The 23,346-nt window shown below is 37.1% G+C and overlaps 1 protein-coding gene across 11 annotated transcripts in view; it reads left to right on the plus strand.

Annotated features, from left to right (window-relative positions):
* Positions 1–23,346, plus strand: part of NTN4 (netrin 4) — a 127,983-nt gene that overhangs the window by 64,481 nt on the left and 40,156 nt on the right. For all 11 annotated transcript variants that reach the window (XR_010411387.1, XR_010411386.1, XM_064590774.1 and 8 more), the window contains exons 4-5: positions 11,503–11,629; positions 13,583–13,771. Coding sequence is in view for 9 of the 11 variants with exons in the window: in XM_064590774.1 (XP_064446844.1) it covers positions 11,503–11,629; positions 13,583–13,771 (316 nt within the window). In the remaining 2 variants the exon portion in view is untranslated. The remainder of the gene's footprint in view (positions 1–11,502; positions 11,630–13,582; positions 13,772–23,346) is intronic.

The following is a 23,346-nucleotide window of genomic DNA, read 5'->3' on the forward strand; positions in this document are numbered from 1 at the left end:
GGGGGAAAATCGCATAAGTTGGTAATAGAATGATCTTATCTAAGTGTAATCTTCACAAGCCTCCTGAGCATCACAATATTTAGTTCCATGCTATTTGTATTTTTATGGCAGAAATATTTATTACAGTCCCCAGAGGAAAGATAAAGTACCTGATGATACTAAAAAGAGGAAGCCAGTAGAATCAATCTTGTGAAAATATAAGACATCAAAACCCATTTGGCTATATAAAGCAAGTTGAAATTCCATTTGTAGAAGTACATGCTTAAGCAGTCTTGATAGATGGAAGAACATGTGCAGGATAAGAAATGGCAGTGTTAAAGAATACGTTTTTTTAAAGATTTTATTTATTTATTTGAGAGGAAAGAGAGCACAAGCAGGGGAAGCGGCAGGCAGAGGGAGAAGCAGACTCCCCGCTTAGTGAGGAGCCCCATGCAGGGCTCGATCCCAGAATCCTGAGATCACGACCTGAGCTGAAGGCAGACACTTCACCGACTGAGCCACCCAGGTGCCCCAAGGATAATTTTAAGAATGAAGTCATGACTCTCATTCAGATATAAAATAAACACAAGTCAAAAATTTTATTTAACTCATTAGTTAATGAAGGACCAGTAAGACATTACAACTTACTCAAAGGAAAATTCAAAGAACCACACCTCTATAGACAAATAAAGAATGCTGAATATACTTACAGATAGAATGCAAAGCATCTTTCTCAAAAGATAGTACATTTAAACCTCTTAAGCCCCTGGTAATAAATAAAAGTAGTCCCTATCCCTGACTCACAAAAAGAAGAGATTTTCTTTGTTCTAAGAAGTCATTACTCTGAAGGATGAGAGAGAATCCTACCTAAGATTACTCAAGGACCCCAAATTTAAACTGAAGTGCTCACTTACAAAAAAATACATTGTTGAGTCAATAGTACATTTTAAAACAATGGGAATATTTTAAGACCTCCTTTCACTTGGCTTTTTAAATGAGGTTACTTTATTAACAATATTTTTAAACCCAAAAGTGTTTTGTAATTTATCTAAAGGCACAAATTTTGCTCTTCTCTGCCCTGAAGCAGTTTCTGCCCTCCTTTATGCAGATAGCTATGTTTAGGGAGTTTGTTTTTGCTTTCTTTTGTTTTGGTTTTGACCAATCATCTAATTTTTTCAAAAGGGACCATGATGTATGCCGAAAGATAACCCACAAAACTTGATTTTAGTTCTTAGTTTAGCTGTCTTACTATTTTAAAAAAAGGTCTGCTGAACCACATCTTTAAACAATCTTGGAATAAATGTACACAATTTGGAGTACACAAATTTGGTAGCATTTGAAAATCTTGTGTGTTTGTGTATGCATGTTTCTGAATACTACTTCAACTCCTGATTTTTTATGGTAAAGAGCATGCACAATGGCACAAATAAATTGCCATTTAGATACACAAATCACAGTTTGGGGGCATACAAAATTTTGTACATAAAAAAATGGAAATAACCCAGCAACCCGGATCTAAAAATATATCTGAATCATTAGGTTATGTACAGTGTTCTCACTTAACCATTCTCCATAACCTAAATTACTACTGACTATTACTGCTATTAATAACCTAAAATAATACTGACTATAAAAATCACCACACTATATGATATTGCCATCCCTACCAGATCACATCTAATAGGGAGAGTAAATAACATAAAAGAGGTGCTGTCCACAAAGGGCAAATCTTTAATTAGAGTTCATTTACATTCCTGTTATCTTCATTTGTAAATTTATTCACTGGAGTTTCTGAGAAGTAAAACTTCCAGTGGCCCAGAAATGCCCCCTAGGAGGCATTAGAATTTTCAGTACTCAGGTTTGGCACTGAACCAATGAGATCCTCTATATGCCCTCAACTTATTCATGCCAGGTGTGGGAGATGGGGGCCAATCTTCCAGTATTCTCCTATCTCCAAAACTGCTAGGCTTCTCCCAGAGGAATAGGACTAATAATCTACTCAAGACCAGAACCCCCATGAAATGACTCACTTTGAGTCCAAACCAGCCTCTGTCCTGAAGAACTCTTCAAGGACAAATTGTTTTGGAACACATCTGTTTTATTGAGGTAACACCATAAAGGGACTTGGCATACTACTCCCTAGGGTTTTATCGTAGCATAGGTTAGGGATTAAGATGATGACTGGAGTCAGTCTGCTAGAAGTCAACTACTGTCGCTCTAGCAGTTACTGGCTTTTGTGACCTTAGGTAAATTATCTAAACTCTTTGAACTTCAGTTTCCTCCTTTGTGAAATGGCAATGATCATTGTACCTACCTTATAGGATCCTTGTGTAAATCCAAGGAGTTAATACTTATACAGTAAACCAGAATAGTGCCCAGTACATAGTGCTACTCAATATTATCTACTACTACTATTGTTATTATTTATCATCATCGTTATTGTTATTATTATTCTCATTCCTCTCCATGACTGACCCATGTTCCTTAACCTTACAGATCTTCCAGAACAACTAGAGATGACTACTACAGATAAGAACATATTTACCAACATGCCTTGCCCCGATGTGAGCTAGGATACACCTTATAGGAGGCACTCTGGACAAACCTGAATGTCTTTCAATCCTATTCTACCCAAAATCCTGCTTCGTGACAAACAATTGAAAGTATCCTATTCCCACTTCAAATGCATAATTGGTACCCTGCCTTCTTGGCAAGTTTATAAAATGGAACTAAATCCAATAACTAATGTTATCAATGCTCCATTAAAATATATTTACCGGGTGCCTGGGTGGCTCAGTCGTTAAGCATCTGCCTTTGGCTCAGGTCATGATCCCAGGGTCCTGGGATCGAGCCCCGCATCAGGCTTCCTGCTCCGCGTGAAGCCTTCTTCTCCCTCTCCCACTCCCCCTGCTTGCGTTCCCTCTCTCGCTGTGCCTCTCTCTGTCAAATAAATAAAATCTTTAAAAAAATAAAATAAAATATATTTACCGAATGAAAAAAAAATTAACACATATTTATTGAAAACCTATTATATGTCAGTTACTGGAGATTCAAAGAAATTTAACCCACAGTTTCTTCCCTCAAAGGGCTTACAGTCTGGGCGCCTGGGTCGCTCAGTCTTTAAGCGTCTGCCTTCGGCTCAGGTCATGATCCCAGGGTCCTGGGATCGAGTCCCACATCGGGCTCCCTGCTCCGCGGGGAGCCTGCTTCTCCCTCTCCTACTCCCCCTGCTTCTGTTCCTGCTCTCACTATGTCTCTCTCTGTCAAATAAATAAATAAAATCTTAAAAAAAAGGGGGGGGCTTACAGTCTAGTGGAGAGAGGCAGATAAGCCCATGATTACCATACGGTGCATCAAATGCAGTTTTCCTATGAAATTTGCACTGGTTACCCTCATGCTTTTTTCCAGCTCTATCAGCCAAAGCAAGGTTCTTGGCAAAATAGTGAACGTAGGCATAGTTTGTCTTTGGCTCCTTCCCTTTCCCCCTAAGACATTCCCTTCCTCCTAGTCAGGAAGCCACTTCCTCCTCTAGGCAACTCTGAGTCCAGTTCTAGGATTGAGAACAGATGGTTATAATCCCAGCTGATATGTTTGTTGATAATAATTAAGGGGCAACAATAATTGCCCCTTTTGAGCATAAGAGCATTTTTGTAGGGAGCTCCTGGACCTACAACCCCATTTAAAGCTAAAGGAATGAGTTTCTACGGGAAGAATTTCAGGCAACTGGCTGAGACGAGAGAAGTCTCAAAGCACTGGCCAATTGTCATTCTTTAATCACAATTGTTTCTGCTCTATACCTATCTTTATTTTATTGCCTGTACTTTCTTCCAAGAGCTGTTTTCTCTAGTGTCCAAGTTCAGACCGATGAATGGATTGTAAAACTTTTCAGTTGGTTGCATTCTTGCTATATATATTATTGGGCAAGGGTTTGGAATACTCAGCCTTCAACCTTTTTTGCCCCATTCTGACAGTATGTTTCAAGCCCCCTTTTCCACCGAACTCAATTATTATGCTTCATATTCACCATAGAACTCCCACATCTTCTGTTAAATTAAAACATGCAAACCTTTAATGGGGAAAAGGAATATTTTATTTGTTAATGAAAAGACATGTTTTCCTCACAATGCCTTCTATTCAAAGGTTGGTGCTGTAGTATTGTTGTCTGCGTTTTTGTCCCACATACGAGGAGCAGGCTCTAACAGGCTAGCCCGTTATTAGAATTTATCTCTTTGCATGCATAAGAAGTTCATTCTTTTAGAAGTTAATCCTTTTCTTCTAAAAGGGACATACTATCTCTTTAGAAATTAATCAGTTTTTGCCTTCACATTTTGTCTTAAATTGCTGTGTAGCATTGTTCCACTTCTAAATCATTTGTCATAGCTAAATGGAGTTCCGTGAATTGCTGCAGCTGCCTGTAAGTGGGCATTTTCCTTTGGTTCATAGAATAGGCACTGTTTGCATTCTCTTTTCACAAACATTTTTTAAAGTTCCAATGACAGCATGAAAAGAAGACTCATTTGCCATTGGAATTCAAAGTTGAATGGGAAAGATGAAAATAAAATCATGTATATGTAAACGATGGCACCAAAGCACAAGAAAATCACTTACTTTATGAAATTCAAGAATTTCTGAATACTTAGCTGTAAAGTCTTTTTCCCCCCACTAATTTCATTCTAATTTTTAGTAGGACATGAACAACAGCTGTTCCTTTCTTTCTTGGAAAGCAGTTGGGAAGCAAATTTTATCAGGCATTCCTAAAAGAATTCAATTAATGCTCCAAAGCATTAACCAGATTGATTTTTTGCTCCGGTAATTTCCATTATGGTGAATGTCTGTAGCAAGCATCACTGGATGATGAAGTATACCTTTATTTGGAAGGCAGGAGTTAGAATGATATTTAGTCTATAATTTCTTTAGTCACAAGCAGTGGGGGAAATGCAGCAGGGGAGGAAAACAGTAGGAGAAAAATAAAAAGAATAGAATTTATGTTCATTTAGGTATAGTCAGTATCAACAAATGAAAGTCTGTCTTCAGAGACTATCTATTAACATTTACTTCTTCATTTGTGACACAAGAAGTGCCTGCAGCAAAGAAGAGATACTCTCCTAGCTCTCCCTTGTTTGGTTTTCAGATGATCTGGGAATGGTCTGCTTTTGTGAGATGGCAGCAAGACCCGGCCACATAAGTCTTCTTTGGTAGTTCAGAAAAGATTATGGATAGTTGCCTACAACCAATCAGTATTCCCAACACAGAGAAGCAGGCCTTAAAATCATAGAACCCTAAGACTGGTAGGACCCTAAAAGTTGTCTAAGCCAATCTCCCACCTGATGTTTACGTATTCTACAACATCTTGATAAGTGATTGTCCAATGCATACACCTCACAGTACCAATGATCCAATTCTCGCAAGCTTTTTTTTTTTTTTTTTTTGACAGAGAGAGAGAGATAGTGAGAGCATGAACACAAGCAGGGGGAGTGGGAGAGGGAGAAGCAGGGAGCCTGATGCAGGGCTCGATGCAGAGCTCAATCCCAGGACCCTGGGATCATGACCTGAGCCAAAGGCAGACGCTTAACAACTGAGCCACCCAGGCGCCCGCAATTCTCACAACCTCTTGCCATGACCAATTTACTCAACTCCATGGTTGCAAACTACTAGAAGGTCTTCTGCCCAAAAAGGAACAACAATGAAGAAGCAGCTTTTCGAGGCAAGACCTATCAATCTTCCAGTGATGGATGTGAAAGATAATAATTTCCTCATTTTGCCCCCACCCTAGATTCCCATGTTTGTAGCCTCAAATATGAAGAAATTGCATTTTCTCTCCTTATCTATTTGGCTCTAATATATATTTGTCACTAAAGTGTATAGCTACTAATGAGCATGCTGTTCTAATGAGCATGCTGTTCCAATAATTTCTTAAATTAGTGGTTCAAAGTATGCATGAGTCCTTCCCTATAAGTATGCTAAAAATGACTTGCAAATAGGTTAATATTAACAACAAATAAATAATATTAGATACAAGTAGGAAAATTTTTGACATTAACAGAATAAAGTACTTAGTATAAGAAAGGGGGTTATGAAATGCATAGAATAACCAGAATGCCAAGGTGTACCTCTTAGATAATTAGGAGTTATAAACTTGTTGTTAAAGTCAATTTCTCCTTTCAGACACCACTCTTCTTCAGCTACACCTTAGGTACATAATCCCATTTTCCTGCCCTTTATCTAATTCATGTTTGTGTACCAAACTAGAGCTATGTTTAACTTGTTACTAAAGTTTCCTTTTTTTGTTTTTTGTTTTTTTTTTTCAATAAAGACCTAGTTTTACTTGCACATTTTTCACAAGCATCAAATAGTGGGTGATCTTTCAAGCTTGAACAGTAACAGTTGTATCGCTGAGGAAGGACTTCTTGTTTCAGATGGTCTAGATAATGATTTACAGCTATTTTTGGTAATTCTCAAAATGACAGCTCCTTGAATTTTTCTGTGTGCAGAAAAATTTGCTGGGCTGGCATTTTTCAGACCCTGGGAGGTTCATCCCAATTCTCAGCATGTGGGAGCAAGGGAATGCTCTGAAATCTTTACTCCAGAGGGAACTGACCTGTCCCCATTTTCTTGTGATACATGTGAATGTTTGATGAGGTTTCCCTAGATGTCTGTGGCCTCCTGAGGCCTGGAATTTGTGGGCCAGGGCTAACCTAGGAGCTGGGTGAAATTACTTATAGGCCTTGGGCATTCCAAGACCAAACCTGATAAATTGACCTATAATGATAGTTTAGTTCCTCTAAAGAAAATGAACAATACTTCACAACATCTATCTTTATACAGTACTCAATAAATGGTTGTTTAAAAGGAGAAAGGATGCTAAAAGGCAATAAAATAAGAATTAACAGCATTTTAAATTTTTGAGCATTATCAGAAAATACATGTGAGTGCCATGGGCTGTTGGAAACCATAAACTGAGGTAAAAAAACAAAACCATAAACTGGTGTGTATATATATATAAAGATATATACATCTTTACTATATATACATATATATATAGTAAAGAAATAGTAAAAGAGGAAGTAGAAGAAAGAACACAAGAGACAAGATAGGAATGAGGTAGAAAGAAGGTTTTTTTAGAAAGAAGGTAAGAAAGTGTATTTAATATACCTTTTAATCATTTCCTTATTCAAAGATCTTCAGTGGATCTTCAGTACCTACAGGGTAAATTCCAGCATCCTAAGCTGATATTTAATGTGTTCCATGATCTATTTAGAGCTCACCTCCCCAACACATGCCCTCTTTATTTATGGAATTTTCCCAGAATATTCCTTTGGGTTTCTTATCTTCTTTTGTCTTTGTCCCTGAGGAAAATCCTGTGTTCTTTAAGACACAGCCTTGAGGACTAAGAAGTTTTATACAAATAGCATTTATGAACCTTGGTCTTTACCATATTTACTTTAGACTTAGCATTTTCTAAAATGCCTCCCTCAGATAGTACTCCACATAACAGCAGTGGTGAATTAGGGGTGGCTTATTCTAGGAATTCTGACTCTAATGCCATCAAATATTTGTATCCTAGGAGTTCTGTACGTGGGTTTTTTTTTTTTTTTTTTTTTACAGGTTATAGAATTTAGATAATTACAAAACTACTCTTCCCACTAATTTTCATTATGCTACCAACTTCTGCCAGTGGAAATGTGTCACACAGGTAGAACTGTGTCTTCACTTTACTAAACTCTTCAACTTTGGGAGATTTTTCTTACTCATTTTTTCCAAAGACTCTATTTTGCTAGAAATCGGCATCCAGCTTTTACTGAAAGCCTTTAGAGAATCTTCCCATGCCAAAGTTATTTGAAAAAGAGTTTCTATTTTTTCATCATGATAAGGAATGTTGAGTTTAAAAGATTTAATAAAAGCAATAAGACTGGAGCATTTCTACCAGAATATATGAAAAATCACATTTCCAAGAGCTGGGATAAAAAGACCACACTCCTTTTTTTTTTTTAAGATTCTATTTATTTATTTGAGAGAGAGTCAGAGATAGCAAGAGAGAGCACAAGCTGGGAGGAGAGGGAGAAGCAGGCACCCCTCTGAGCAGGGAGCCCGACACAGGGCTTGATCCCAGGACACTGGGATCATGACCTGAGCCAAAGGTAGATGCTCAACTGACTGAGCCACACAGGCACCCCAAAAGACCACACTCTTATAGAGCAGTAAAAATTAAATTCCTGCAGATATCCAAATTTAAGTGCACATTTGTCTTTAGCACTCACCTGCATGTGTGAAGGGAGATGTATCTTACAACTCTGTGGGACTTTACATATAAACAGCTCCTAGGAGAGATAGTTACAAAGAGAAACCCAAGAAAACACTCAACACTTGGGTATTCAAGTGTATTCAAGTGTAACTCAATGCACACTTGGGTATTCCAAGACCAAAGTCAGTAAGTTGAATCTGTAACACCAGCTCAGTTCCTATAAGGAAAATTAACAAAAATTTCTGCAACATCATTGTACTCTAAGGAGCCAATCTTATCTTTAAAAAAAGTTATACTTTAATTAATCCCTAAGAACTAAAGGGACAGCTATAATTAATTTTCATTTAGTACAAAAACCTTACATTACAATATGCAGAAATGAAATTTAGCAAGATGGCCACCAAAATCATTATTTATGAAACTTTGCAGATTACAACACTTAGGCCTCATGTGGATCATTCACAAGTAGCCTGCAGTCCTCCAGGCCCTATATAATTCCTGCACTTGAATATTTTGTGAGCATAAGGTCTATAGTAGTCATATCAGACTTGGGTAATGCATGATCCAAAGTGCCTCCACTAGTGGAACCAAAGACGTGCTAAGAGAATTGAAAGAGAAAGGGGCTTCTGGGCATGAAAACACAACTTACTCTGGTGTTAAATGAGGTCAAGGAGTAGTATATCAATGTACTGGTGTAGCTATTTCCAGATTTGTTGAACTCTGGGGATTGATTCCTTCTGATTCTGGCCACTCCAAGTACATGTCATTTCTAGTAGTTCCTTTATCACTGCAGTCAAAATATTCTGGCTGTATTGAAATAAACTTTGTTCACAGATTCTCCCTAGCCTCCAGCACCATACCTTGGTTCATTTTGTTTCCTCTTCCTGGGAAGTCTCTTCCCTTCTGCCTGTCAGATATACCACCCGTTTTTAAGGACTAGCTTAAAACCCAACCCCCTTCCAAGCCCAGCTAGTATCTTTAAAGTGATGATTCTGAACTCTAGATCTGACATCGTACTAATGTCCGTATTGAGTAGGTCCCTGGCAGTCGGTACTACCTCTTGTTCTTTTTGTTGAGGTGATTTTTTCCGTCTTGTCATTTTGTGCAGAGGAGAATAGATTAATGAGAGAACAAAATGCTAGCAGAGTAACCACGTCCCCAGAAAATATACTCTAAACAAATCAGAAAAGACCTTCCAGAAAGTGGTCGCTTTTCTGATGAGAGAGTTGTTGCTCTTCTTCTCTTCAATCTCCTGTTGAGTTTGTAGGTGTTCAGAATGGTTTGATCCCTATCCAGCTGAATTCCTGAGAGGAGACGAAATCCAGGTCTCCTACTCCTCCGCCATCTTGCTCCGCCCAGCCCCAACCCCCTTCCTAAAGCCCTCCACAACTGCCAATCTCTGGTGATTCCTGCATCTTTTAAATTCCAACATCCTTTTCTTTTCTTCAGTATTTATTGTCTTGTTTATCTGTAAATTTTTTCTATGTAAATCTTTTTTATCCAGCTACATTATACTATTCTTAAACACAGAAATTATGTTTTGTAATGCTTTGTGTACCAAACATTGCCTAACATACTACCTATCCTGGTAGATATACATTAAATATCTGTTGACTAGTTGATATTATCTATTACTTTCATGCCAATTTACCTGTTATGCTGTTTCTCAAAGAAAAAAACAAAAAACAAAAAAACATCTCATAGATCCAAATTTGGAAACCGCATTCTGAGCTACTTTACAAAGCTTTCATTTGTGCAGTCACGACATCATGTGTCAATAAGTGCATGTTGGTCCTGGAATTCATGGCAATCCTTCGTTATTAGGGAATATTCAAGATGGTCAAGATCTTAATTTTTAGAAACTGTTGGTAAGATTCTAAAAAAAAAATATTAAAATCCTCATAAAACTCTCAGATCCTAGAGAATTCTACTGAAGTATTCCTCCCTATGAGAAACACTATTTTAATAAACTCGACTACTCTGAACTGTGGAATTAAAAGAAAATCATTATGGTCATTATGACAAAATATATTCAAAGCCTTAAAAATATATGTATTTTTGATTGTTCAGTTTTACTTCTGGAAAACACATTCTGAATAAATAAAGATGTACACAAATAGCTACAAGGATATTTGTTATAGAACTAAAGTATAGGGGCGCCTGGATGGCTCAGTTGGTTAAGCGACTGCCTTCAGCTCAGGTCATGATCCTGGAGTCCCTGGATCGAGTCCCGGGATCGAGTCCCGCACCGGGCTCCCTGCTCAGCGGGGAGTCTGCTTCTCCCTCTCCCGCTCCCCCCTCTTGTGCTCTTTCTCTCTCTCTCAAATAAATAAAATCTTAAAAAAAAAAAAAAGAACTAAAGTATAATATGCAAAAATATTTAAAAACCTAAATAACCAAAAATAGGTGATTGGCCAAATAAATTGTACAACATACAAGGGAGCCATTAAAACGTGTGCTATACAAGAATATTTAATGAAATGGAAAGATGATATCAACATATTGTTACATGAAAAAAGAAGTTTTAAATATAATTGTATATCAGAGCACCTGGGCGGCTCAGTCAGTTAAGTGTCTGCCTTTGGCCCAGGTCATGATCCCAGGGTCCTGGGTTCAAGCCCCATGTGAGACTCCCTGCTCAGCAGAGGGTCTGCTTCTCCCTCTCCCTCTGTCACTCCCCCTGCTTGTGCTCTCTTGCTCTCTCTGTGTCAAATAAATAAATAAAATATTTAAAATATATATATATATGTATGTATGTGTATAATTGTATTTTTAAAGTACTGGAAAATAAACTTCAAATGTTGATTATGATATGAAATAATCATATTTACAGATTTCCAAATTTTCTACAGTGAAAATGTAGTATTAAGGTATTAAAATTTTAAGTAAATATCTAGCCAGTACCTCAGAATTACTCATTAGGGTCACATAACTGATAGCCAAGAAAAATATATTATGTAAACTTCTTTTTTTTTAAGTAGGCTCCATGCTGGGCGTGGAGCCCAACGCAGGGTTTGAACTCACAATCCTGAGATCAAGACCCAAGTTGAGGTTAAGAGTCAGACGCTTAACTGACTGAGCTATCCAGGTGCCCCTTTTATGTAAACCTCTGAATTAATCACAGGACAAACTAAATAAAGGATCTCACATCTTGATGATTTCTTTAGGAAAGTGAATGAATGTCATATGGCTACAGCCAACCAATGAGATAAGATTGTAGGAAGAATATTACTTCCCAGCATTGTTTGTGCCTCACAGCTCTTACTTATTTTTGTTTGTAGGTCCATGGAAAGTGTATGTGTAAGCACAACACAGCAGGTACCCACTGCCAATACTGTGCACCATTATACAACGACCGCCCCTGGGAGGCAGCTGATGGCAAAACAGGATCTCCTAAAGAGTGCAGAAGTGAGTACCAAGCCCACAAGACTAAAAGCCTTCTTTGTAAACTATCGGTGGACTCCGAGTTGTCTCTAGAAACACAATATAAAGTGGTGGGTGACAGGCACTGTAACCTACACAAATAGCCCATATCACTGCTCACTATGACCTCAACCATTGGAAGCAGTCACTGCTTGCAAAGTTGCCAATATGACTATTTTGCCAACAATGTGTTGCCCATTTTCTTGGACACTTTGCAGGACCAGGATCTAAGCACTGTTCTTGAGAAGTTGACATAATAAAAACATGGCTAGACACAAGAGCAACTGAGGATTATGGCATACAATTACCCTCGAAGCTGAGATATCGAATTATAGCATGATTGATTGAATGAGAGAAATTCAGTTCTCAAAACAACCCTGAAAGCAAGCAGGTGGTGTTAATCCCACTTTAGAGATCAGGAAATTGAGGCTCAGTAAGATTAAGTAACTTGCCAAAGTTAGTAAATAATAGTCAGGACTTGATCCCAGCTCTTCAGTCTCCAAATTAAATGTTTTTTCCGTAATACCATAGTGCCCTTCTTTTCACTTACGGTACCTGAAATGACAAATTGGATTTGAAATTAAGCCAGTTAATCAAGAATGAGACTGCATTACTAGGGCTAACTTCGGGTTTGAGGTTGGAGATTAGATAAGAGGGTAAAAAATACGGGAATACAGACCATTTTTTTCTTCACAATTCAAAATGTTCAGAGAAATACACATGTCCATAACAATGTTTATACTCACAAACTTCAGTTTGACAAGGATTTAAAGGCAAGTACTGTCAGTAACATTGTGGGAAGTCTCCTCCCATACATAATTTGGAATCCTAATTGATTTATTTTAGTTTCTAGGAAATGTAAAGGATTTCCTCTAAGCATAAATTTTAAATTGTTTTATATTATGCTTTTTAAAGATTATGAGTCTCGTCAAAATATCATAACATGTCAAGGAAACAATGAAAAAACAATAGCACAAACACAGTTGACCTCCAGGAAAAAGTCTGGATTCTTATTCTAAATCACTCATCAAGAGAATCTAAAGAATTTCTCCTAAATTCCTAGAGTGCCATTCTGCTCTTTCCACAGACACCAACTTGTGTATCTAAATACATATAGAACACGGGGACTTGTCACTTGGTGCTATTGATAATCTTATAAATGCCTTTGAGAAATTGTTACAAAAGAAACAATGCAAACCTCTTCTACAAAAAAACAAAAAACAAAAACACAAAAAACCTAGGCTTCTACAGGAGACTGTCTTGTACTCACCAGTAAGTACATCAATAGCTGAGGAATAGTGCTTCATGAAAGACAAATCAATCTACCTGCCAAGCTACTAACCCCTGTCCCACTACAAGGTTCCTTCGAGGCTCATTAGAGAGCATGAATTCAGGCCTGTATCTGCAATATGAATTTTCATTTTCAAATAACGTCTGACAATGTAGAGTTTTCTAAGCACGGTCAGGGGACCCACAGTGATGACATACTGGTCCTTGGGACGCAGCAGGAATGGAAATGGTAAAGTATTACTGTCAAAAAGGGAAAAAAAATGGGTAGCCACTCAAATAGTCTTTCCAAAATAAGTGTCAACCCCAGTTGCTAAGGAAACAGTCATATCTCTGCCTAAGAAGACAGATCTACGCTTTGCTAACCTTCAGGCATATCTTAAAACTTAATTTTTTTAAATTTGAATTTTTTAAATTTTTTAAATTAAATTAAAGCCTCCGCCTTTTTATATGCTGTTTTGATTCTTGTACTGTGAAAATGTGCACTATTTAAAAGGCTAAAAATCAAATTAAAAACTAACACTGTATGTTAATTATATTTGAATAAAAAAAAATTAGCAATCAGCTTACCCTATTTTTAAGTGCCTGAATATTAAAGAACTTGTTGTTTTAAATGATTTGTTTTCCCTCCCATGCCTTTTTCCCCCTCAGCCTGCAAGTGCAATGGGCATGCGGATGCCTGTCACTTTGACATTAATGTGTGGGAGGCATCAGGTAATCGTAGTGGTGGCGTCTGCAATGACTGTCAGCACAACACAGAAGGTCAGCATTGCCAGCGATGTAAGCCAGGCTTCTACCGGGACCTCCGGAGACCCTTCTCTGCTCCAGATGCTTGCAAAAGTAAGTGAACTAGTGATTACTAGGAAAAAAAAAAAAAAAAAGCTTGACTTGTACAAAAGAGATGCATCTTGCCATCCTTCATACGCTGGTCCATGGGAGAGAGGTCATGAAATTCTCAGACAGTACACTCACACACACACTAGTTCATTTCTTCATTGATAAGAGGCATGAATTTTTAACTTGTTAGGTGAAAAGAGTATAATATTCATAAGAGTAATCTCTTTTATCACTCTGCACGAAGTAAAATTGTTTCCTGTAGCACCACATTTGGGAAAACAAGATGACAAATAAAAGAGAAAAAAACGATGATGGAGAGGGAGATATGTTTAAAATTATCTTAAGGGGCAGCTGGCTGCCGTGGTTTGTAGAGCATGTGACTCTTGATCTTGGGGTCATGAGTTCAAGACCCACGTTTGGTGTAGAGATTACTTTAAAAAAAAAGTATGTGAAATTTTCTTAAGACTAAATATATGAGTAGGACGTAGGCAATAAGCAGACTCAAACCAATGAAATAAGGAGTGGTTATCTGTATTTGGGTGACTCCAGCTTTCATCTCTGCAGTGAATTTGAACACCTGAAAAACCACAGGTTTTGGTGTCATTATGAATACACTTCGGCTGACACTGCCCTTATGTACCCCTGTATCGTAAGCTAATTTAGAACATAACAATAATCTCCTACTCATCCCCCAAAATACTAAATTCTTATAGAATGGATTTTGCTTTTTTGTTAGTATAGTTCCAAGAGGTTTATATGAAAAAAGAGTAGAATTTTAACAGATCTGCTCAATTAATGAGACATTATCTAAAACGTGACCATGAAGGGTACAGTCGGAGCTTCAGAAGATGTCCAGTGTGGATGAATAGCTCATCTAACTACATGAGTAGTTATACATCTATCAACTCAGAAATTATTAGATGACAAAAAACACTCAAGATTGTTAATGGAGATTGATGAACATGCACTTCCTTTCCCCACCAAGGACTCCATGTTCTAGCTCAAAAACAGTGACAGGAAGGGAGCAATACAATGGGAAATAATCATTTAAAATCTTGTTTTTTTTTAATTTAAAGGAAAAAATCCTGTTGCTCTTGAAAAATACATATTGTTAACATCAGACAGGTGATATCTACATGAAATTTGAGTGGGCTTGCTTGTTACAAGCTTTCTCTCAAATTGTAGAAGACAGAGGTGGCCCAGCTCACTTTCAACATTGAGCTCAAAATTTCTATCTACATCCTAATATTTCTCTGAGAATTCTGTTTTACTCTTGCTCCTTGTCTGTACTCAAACTTTCATTTTAATAGGTTTTGAAAAGATCTAGAATAGAAGCTTTCCCTGCTCCTTATGGCTGTGTGACCCTATGCCAGCTATTAAAGCTGTTTGGACTTTGATATTTTTTCTCCCTGTAGAGCTGTAATGAGAACTATATAAGATAAAGTATGTGAGGGGCACCTGGGTGGCTCAGTCAGTTAAGCATCTGCCTTCGGCTCAGATCATGATTCCAGGGTCCTGGGATAAAGCCCCTTTCCCCTGGAGTCATCAGGCTCCCTGCTCAGTGAGGAGTCTGCTTCTCCCTCTGTCTCTACCCCACCACCCCACCCCACACCCGCCGTGTACTCTCTTGCTATCTCTTTCTCTCTCAAATAAATAAATAAAATTAAAAAAAAAAAGATAAAGTATGTGAACTGTTTAGCACATTGCCTATTATAGTAAGCCCTCAAGAAATGAAAACTAGTATTAAAACAACTATTATTGTCGTATATGATAGAAGGTGGGAAATAATATTACAGAGTCTCTACTCTTTATTGATCAAAAATACCTGTGTCAAAGGTAATTACTTCTTTAAAATCCACAGGACCTTAGGGAATAAACTAAAGACTTCTTAACCCCAAGGGCTGAATGAAGGGTCTGCTTATAAAATTGCTTAGATTCACAATATATTCAGTCCTAATACCATTTTCTCCAGGATATATTTAAATAAATAGAGGGGTGTGTGGTTGTCCCAGTCAGTAAAACATATAACTCTTAATCTCAGGGTCGTGAGCTCAAGCCCCAAGTTGGCCATGGAACCTACTAAAATAATAATAATAAAAAAATAAAATAAGATTTAAAAAAAAAGGGCACCTGGCTGGCTCAGTCGGTGGAGCATTCGACTCCTGATCTCGGGGTTGTGAGTTCAAGTCCCACGTTAGGTGTAGAGATTACTTAAAAATTAGATCTCAAAAAAAAAAAAAAGATAGATAGATAGATATAGATAGATAGATATGTGTATTGCATATCTTCAGACCACTAGTAGAAATGTCTAAAAACGAGAATGTACTAACTACCAAGCAGATAAAATAGGAAAGGAAGTTAATTTATCATTAAGTGACTTAGATACATAAGGTAACTATCTTGTAGGACAACAGGCAACGTTTTCCCAAAATACATTTTCAAAGATACAATTAAATAGCATTGACTTGAAACAGTATGTTGTACAATGTACCTAACTTACATATTTGTTCATTCAGTCATCCAATGGATATATATTGAGTGCCTGTTATGTGCCAAGTGTTTGGGATACATCAGGGAACAAAAGAAAGTTCTCTAACCATTAAAAACAGAAATAGAAAAGGTTTATTGGCAGACTTGGAGCCAAGATAAATACCTTTTTTAATTTTTGTTTTGTTTTCTCTTTGTTACTGTGCTATGTTCAAGCTATGGCTCATATTCTTACAAAATATAAAAAGGTTGACAGCTCTAGCTGTTGATATCCTAGAGAGCTTACTACTTCAGAATTTTATAAAAAGAATATGAAAAGGAAGATTAGTTAAAAGGTGACTCCTTGTTAATGGTCACTACTTACATAACTATTCCAGAGACTTGTACAAAAAAAGAACTTACAAGTTCTGGTCCCCAAACTACTCTATGAAAACATAAGCAAAATGTGAGACTGTAGCTAAAACTAGCACATAAGAGAGACACAGTCTTTTCACAGTGTTTAGGTATATGTGGTGTAAATGTATGTATGTATGTATACATATATTTATGTAGGCAAATAGTGTGTATATGTGTGTGCATGTATGTTAGATCACACAAGTATCAGTATTGTGTTAGAGTGTATGGAGGAGAGCTCATAAGAGGAGCAATTAACAAGAGTTGAGTGTTTTGAGTTTTGATGTAAGACCTGAGACCTGAAGTTTAATAGGAATCAACATAACATGGGTAAGGGTATTCCGTCTGGAGAAAAAAAAAACAGTGCCAAAAAGGAACAGAAGGAAGAAAGAACATGACATATTCTGAGAACTGAAAAAAATGCAGAATGACCATAGAGGCAAGAAAGAAGGGGGAAAGGCAAGAAAAGGTAAAGGAATGAGAGTAGTAGGAAAGATGGGTGGTTGGCTGGAGATGTCCTCATCTTGGACATCTCAGTCAGTGAGATGGAGCTGATTGAACTACCCACAAGTAGTTGATAATCAGCCAATAAATATCAGTTAGCATAATTTTCCTGGGCCCTGCCAAGTTGATATTTATAGGCATTATCTAAGTATTAGAAGACCAAAAGCACCAAAGCCATTTCAGTGAAAACTCCCATCAAGACCACATTAATATATTTTTTTTAAAAAGAAACATTATAAGGTAATTATAACAAATTTTTCTGAATTAGTTCCTCAACACTTTAAGTTGTCATGAGATTCTGAAAGACTTGAAGATAGGAACTACTATTAATGAGTCAAACTGCTAATCACCCCTAAACAAATACCTTTGTGGTATTTAATGTACCAAGTAAGGAAGTTATGAAAATAACTGATACCAATTTAGTCCTTTTAGCATAATTTGTAGGAGGTAGATGGATTAGTGGGGAAGATCTGTGTTTCCTTCTTTCCTTCTCTGGACAGCATCCTGATCCACTGATTAGACAGCTGAGGAAGGCACATCTCCATTCATTCTATGACTGTTCCAGCATATGTGTGGGACAAGTTGTCTGCATCAACTTCCCTAGCATGGATTTCTTTACTGGCACCTTCTTTCAGAATATTATTCTTTTTGTTCTTCTCTTCCCTTTTCTGAGCCAGGGGTAACTCCCAACATTTATTAGAACATCTAATCCTTTTCCCCCTATCTTCACACTCTCCGTAATATATTATTTGATTGACAATATGTTTAGCAGAGTTTTTTCATTTTTATTTAGCAATATTTTCATATTATTGACCACCTCCTTAACAGATGTGTCTATGTGTCACCTTCAGAATTATTAATTCTTTTTTTTTTTTAAAGATTTTATTTATTTATTCGACAGAGAGAGACATAGCGAGAGCAGGAACACAAGCAGGGGGAGTGGGAGAGGGAGAAGCAGGCCTCCTGCCGAGCAGGGAGCCCGATGCGGGACTCGATCCCAGGACCCTGGGATCATGACCCGAGCCGAAGGCAGACGCTTAACGACTGAGCCACCCAGGCGCCCCAGAATTATTAATTCTGATAATAAAGTTTATGATAAATAAGTTAGTGTACCTAACATTTTATTTTTATAAAGATTTCTTTATTTATGAGAGAGAGAAAGAGAGAGAGATATAACGTGCACAAGTGGGGGAAGAGGCAGAGGGAGAAGGAGAGGATCTCAAGCAGACTCCCTGATGATTGCAGAGCCCAATGTGCGGCTTGATCCCAGGACCCTGAGACCATGACCTAAGCCAAAATCAAGAGTCAGATGCCTAACTGACTGAGCCACCCAGGGGCCCCTGTACATAACATTAATGTTACAGTGTACCAGATTTCATGCTAGATGCTGATAGAAATATTGCTGTAACTAGAACTTTTCTCCCCATTAGTTCCCACTTTTCTTTTCTGAAGAAGGTAGTATCAGGAAAACATGTCAATATTATGATACGATATTAAAAAATTTAAACTATCTCAGTGTGTGTTTATATCAACATGTACAATGTTATTCAAAATAACAATTTTATTATATTTATTCTACTGTGCTTACCAAGGCGGAAAAGTAACCTGCTACTCAGCGTGTGGTCCATAGACCAGCCCCATTGGCATCATCCAGTTGCTGATTAGAAAATGCAGAACTTCTTATCCCATCCCAGACCTACTGAATCAAATATGCACTTTAACAAAATTCCCAGGTGACTGTATCATACTAAAGTTTAAGATTGCTTCAGAATGCTTTTCTTTTTTTTTTTTAAGATTCTATTTTTAAGTAATGTCTACACCCAACATGGGCTAAAGCTCACAACCCCAAGAACAAGAGTCACATGCTCTACCAACTGAGCCAGCCAAGCATCCCCAGAATGCTTTTCAACAAAGGTTAAATGCATCTTAGCACTACTCTACAGTTAAGCTGGCTAGAACATCTCACTATTCCCTGAGCATCCAAATTAACCAAGATTTGCATTTCTATTTGTGTGCATAGGGACTTAGAATTTATAAAAATGAATTACATAGAGATTTACTGAGAAAAAATGGTATCTGGATAAATATGTTTCCATAGTGTAACATTTTCCAAAGTTTGATTCATGGAACACTAACTTCATGAGATGTCAATAGGAATTAGATAAGGAAAATTTTTTTCTATGACCTTCAAATTTAAGAACTGGTGAATCAATCAAAGATTTCTTTCTTCAGGGTTTCTCAGAGCATTTAATATGCTAATGTTCATTCTACACTTCCTATAAAGCTTTGAGGTATCTCTCAAATTTAACCAAAGAACACTTTTCTTACAGAGTTTCATGTGGGACCTGTGTTCTACAGAACACACTGGAAAATACTGCTATTGTAGAGTGACAAATCTATATGACGACTTCACTTGGGAAGACATATCCTAGAAGATTCCTTCTGTATATTTGTTCCTCATTTCTAAGTGCTAGAGCCTACAATTGTATATCAAGGAAATAATAAACCTTACATTTCTATCAGTGGAATAATCACAAACATAATGGTAATTAAAGCTGGGCAGTCTAGTCTGTTGGATTGCCAGGGATGATTTATGAAACCATCTCTCCCTTACTTCCTACTTAATATCTTCTCAGGAGTTTGGAACCATTGAAAGCCTGAAGCAGCAGCCCAGACAAAATTTACTGGAAGTATAAATTATGCCCCAGTTTAGCTCAGGAAACACTAATTGAGTATCTCCTCTATGTCGGGCACTGTGGTAAAGCACTAGGTCTGTAAAGATGAACAGGTCTTCCCTAAAAGACCTTTAATTTTAAATGGGGACAAATGTAAGTAACAGATTATTTCAATACACTGTGGTGATGATGATGATATAATAAATAATAGCTGACATTTGTTGAGTGCCTACTAGTCTCTGTTTACTCTTCAAAAGGCTGTATATGTATTAACTCATTTAATTTTCACAAAAGCTCTTTGATGTTGGTACTATTATCATTCCCACTGTATGAGCAAAATGCAATGAAAGAGATAACAGCGAGTGTCTTAGAGAAAGTGTAGGGTAGGGTGAAAGCAATTAAGGGAAGACTTCCCTTGAAGAGATGCCTTTGATACTTCTTTGGGGATTGTTTTTATTTTTTCCTCTAAAAGTACAAACACAGTGTCTGTCCTACTTCTTAATCAATGATTGCCTTTGTTGACTTTAATGAGTTGATCTAGAAAGTGAAATGAACTCATGTTATTCTTCCTCATAGAATACATTTAATAGAATACTTACCTGGACACATTATTCCATTCAAGTATCAGTGACATAAATCTTGGGACTGTGTTCACAGTTAGCTCTTTGCCAAATAAGCCAAGGATTTATTGGCACCATTGATGTTCCAGGCTATTTATTCCCTCCCACTCTCCTGACAAGCACTTTGCTAAATGCTATTGTCTTTATGTATACATTTTTAATTGATGGTCATAAATTCATCAAACCTGAATAAGAAGAGCTCTAAACCAAATCTACTGGCCAAAAGATTTATTCCTGTGAGTAATTAAATCAACTCTATTCTCACTTCCTCTTTATTCCAGCCTTAAGCAGAACCAACTGTGGGACCCAAACAATCAACTACACATTTCCCTAGCCAAGAAAGCACTTCTGAGGATTCCAGAGATGTTTGTTTTTTTAAGGCTAGTAGAGATCATTGAAACTAAATTTATTTCTACAACTCAGAAAAAAAAATGTAAAGGACAGTGCATTTAAGGTCTGTAAACACAAGGGAAAATGTGAATCTTTCCAGCTGAATCCAGGGCTGAGAGCAGAATGGAGGCTCAACCCAGTTGGTTGCTAAGGTAAAGAAGTAAAAGGGAAAATATAATTATCACTGTGTACTAAGATACTTTGAGGAATACTATCTTTCTGTTTTAGAAGAGCAGTCTCTTTTAGAGTAACTTACTTAAAATCTTGAATGTCACTTATGTACCAGTTGGTACCTAAGTAGATTTTCCTTTGGCAGACATATTAAAAATGTGAGAATAACCCCACTGAACAGTAGCGTGCTAGCTTTCTAGGGTGGGGAAATGCCCTGATTTGTAGCATTGGCCAATTTCTATGGTTTAAGTATTCCCCCCAATTTCAAACTATCAGCTCATTTTTCAAATCGTGAACTCAGATAGACTCAGACTCTACACCACAAATGGAATGGTTTCTCTCCTTTGAATGAAGTCTTGCCTCTTTCTCTGATCTCAAGCACTGCTCCAATCTAGTCATTAGTTCCCAAACCCATCAATGGATCAGAATCACTTGCAGCACTTACTGAAAATATGAATTCTCAGAGCCCTTCCCTAGCTCTTCTGAATCAGAATCTCCAACAGAAACTGAGGGCAGAAATCTGCATTTTTTTTTTCCCTAAAAAACATCATTGGTGATTCTGATCCAGCCTTTTGGTCCCCTGGCCAGCATTTGAGAACCATTACATATAACATTGTTTCTAGTGTGAGCTCTACTCACTTCCATCCTTGGATGAAAGATTTTGAACTAATAATCATCTATAACTTAATCTACTCACTGACTTAGCCATATCTCTGACAGAAAATCCTAAAGGATTACTAAAACTCTGGCTAGACATTTTCCCTGACTCAATGATAGATATAAACGCTCATAAGCATTCACGTTACTTATCTTTTCCACTGAAGAATGTCTAACTTAGAACCTCTGCTTTTCTCAAAAAGAAAAAAAATTTCTGGCAGAATTCTAAGATGTCTGTTTTTCATGTAACAGTTTCAAAATAAATACCTAGCAATTCCGTTCAGAGAATTCCCTCTTATTCATAGTATATAAATTGATTTACCATAAATACCTCATATTTTAAAGTGCATTATTGTGTAATGAGACTGGAATTTATAATAAAATTAGCTTACCATTACACTGACAATTTATTTTTACTTCTGCATTCACATACTTCAGAACATAGCACTACTATAGGTATGTTATTGTGTTGGATTAAATTATCATTGACTGTAGTTCTTCATGAAGCTCCATTTTCCCCCCAACCCCGTTTTGACACCAAAGAATATCTTAAATGTTAGATGCATGGGAAATTGGGTGTGGAATATTGACAGCTAGCTAGCTATTCCATGACACTTCTCTACAGAAAATTTCTCATGCTTTAATAGAACACATGGTTTGAAATGATGTTTGAAGAAACACTTTATAGAACAAAATTAGCTCTCTTTTTTTAGGAAACAGCCAGTTAGTTCCTTTACAATAAGTTTATTGACTTTTATGTTGTGACATATTTTTAACTATTGCATAGTCTCTCTCCATATTTAAAGAAAAATCAGCAAATGGAAAAGAAAGCAGGATTTATTCCCTGTCAAAGTAAACAACTTCTTGAAAAACTGACATGCCCTTCCTTCCTCCCTGGTGGGCCAAAATAAATGTAGTCAATTGCCTTTCAGCAGAGAGTGAATAAAAATAAACTTGGTCCTTTTGCCCCAAAACCTAAACCAAGTGTTTACCAAGATACTATTTTGTTACTTGGTTACCGTTACCCTGCCTAGCCAGCTATCTCTGTAAACAGTTCTATCATCCATCCAAATCTATCTCTTTTATTTTTTTCTTCTTGTTTTTTTTTTCTTCTTCTTCTTTTCTTCTTTCTATCTTAGGTGAAAACTGCTCAACTGATGGAAACACAATGCCTAGAGTGGGTGACTATCTTGCTGCAGACTATCTTTCCATCCTTCACAGTCTATTCAAATATCACCTTCTTATCATGCTCCCAAGAAGAATCTCTGTGTTTCTCTGCTTGTTTGTACCTCTATTTAATAATTATTTCATTCTACCTTTAGCGTGGTTATTCTTTCCCTTCAAATTGTCCCAGAAGTAAAATTTTGAAATTAATTAAATCCAGAGTACCTTACACAATGACACATTTAGGTAAAGCCACGACACTTTCCACCTTTCACTGATGTACCTATGTTCCAGTCCATATCAGGAAAGGACTGTTTCCCAAGGGTCATTAAAGTATCTTCCTTATAGCAGGTTAGTGGGCTTTTCTTTCAAATTATAGTTTCAACAAAGCCACACGAATCCATTTTACATTGTATAAACAACATAGACATCCTCATTTTATGCTGAAAGCAATGATTTCAGCATAGAATCGATATGAAGTAACTGTTTTTGAAAAGCAAACTTTAAATAGAACCAG

Source organism: Mirounga angustirostris, unplaced genomic scaffold (genome assembly GCF_029215605.1).
Source record: "Mirounga angustirostris isolate CCGP_5_RB_7025 unplaced genomic scaffold, mMirAng1.0.hap1 SCAF_5, whole genome shotgun sequence".
Lineage (NCBI taxonomy): Eukaryota > Metazoa > Chordata > Mammalia > Carnivora > Phocidae > Mirounga > Mirounga angustirostris.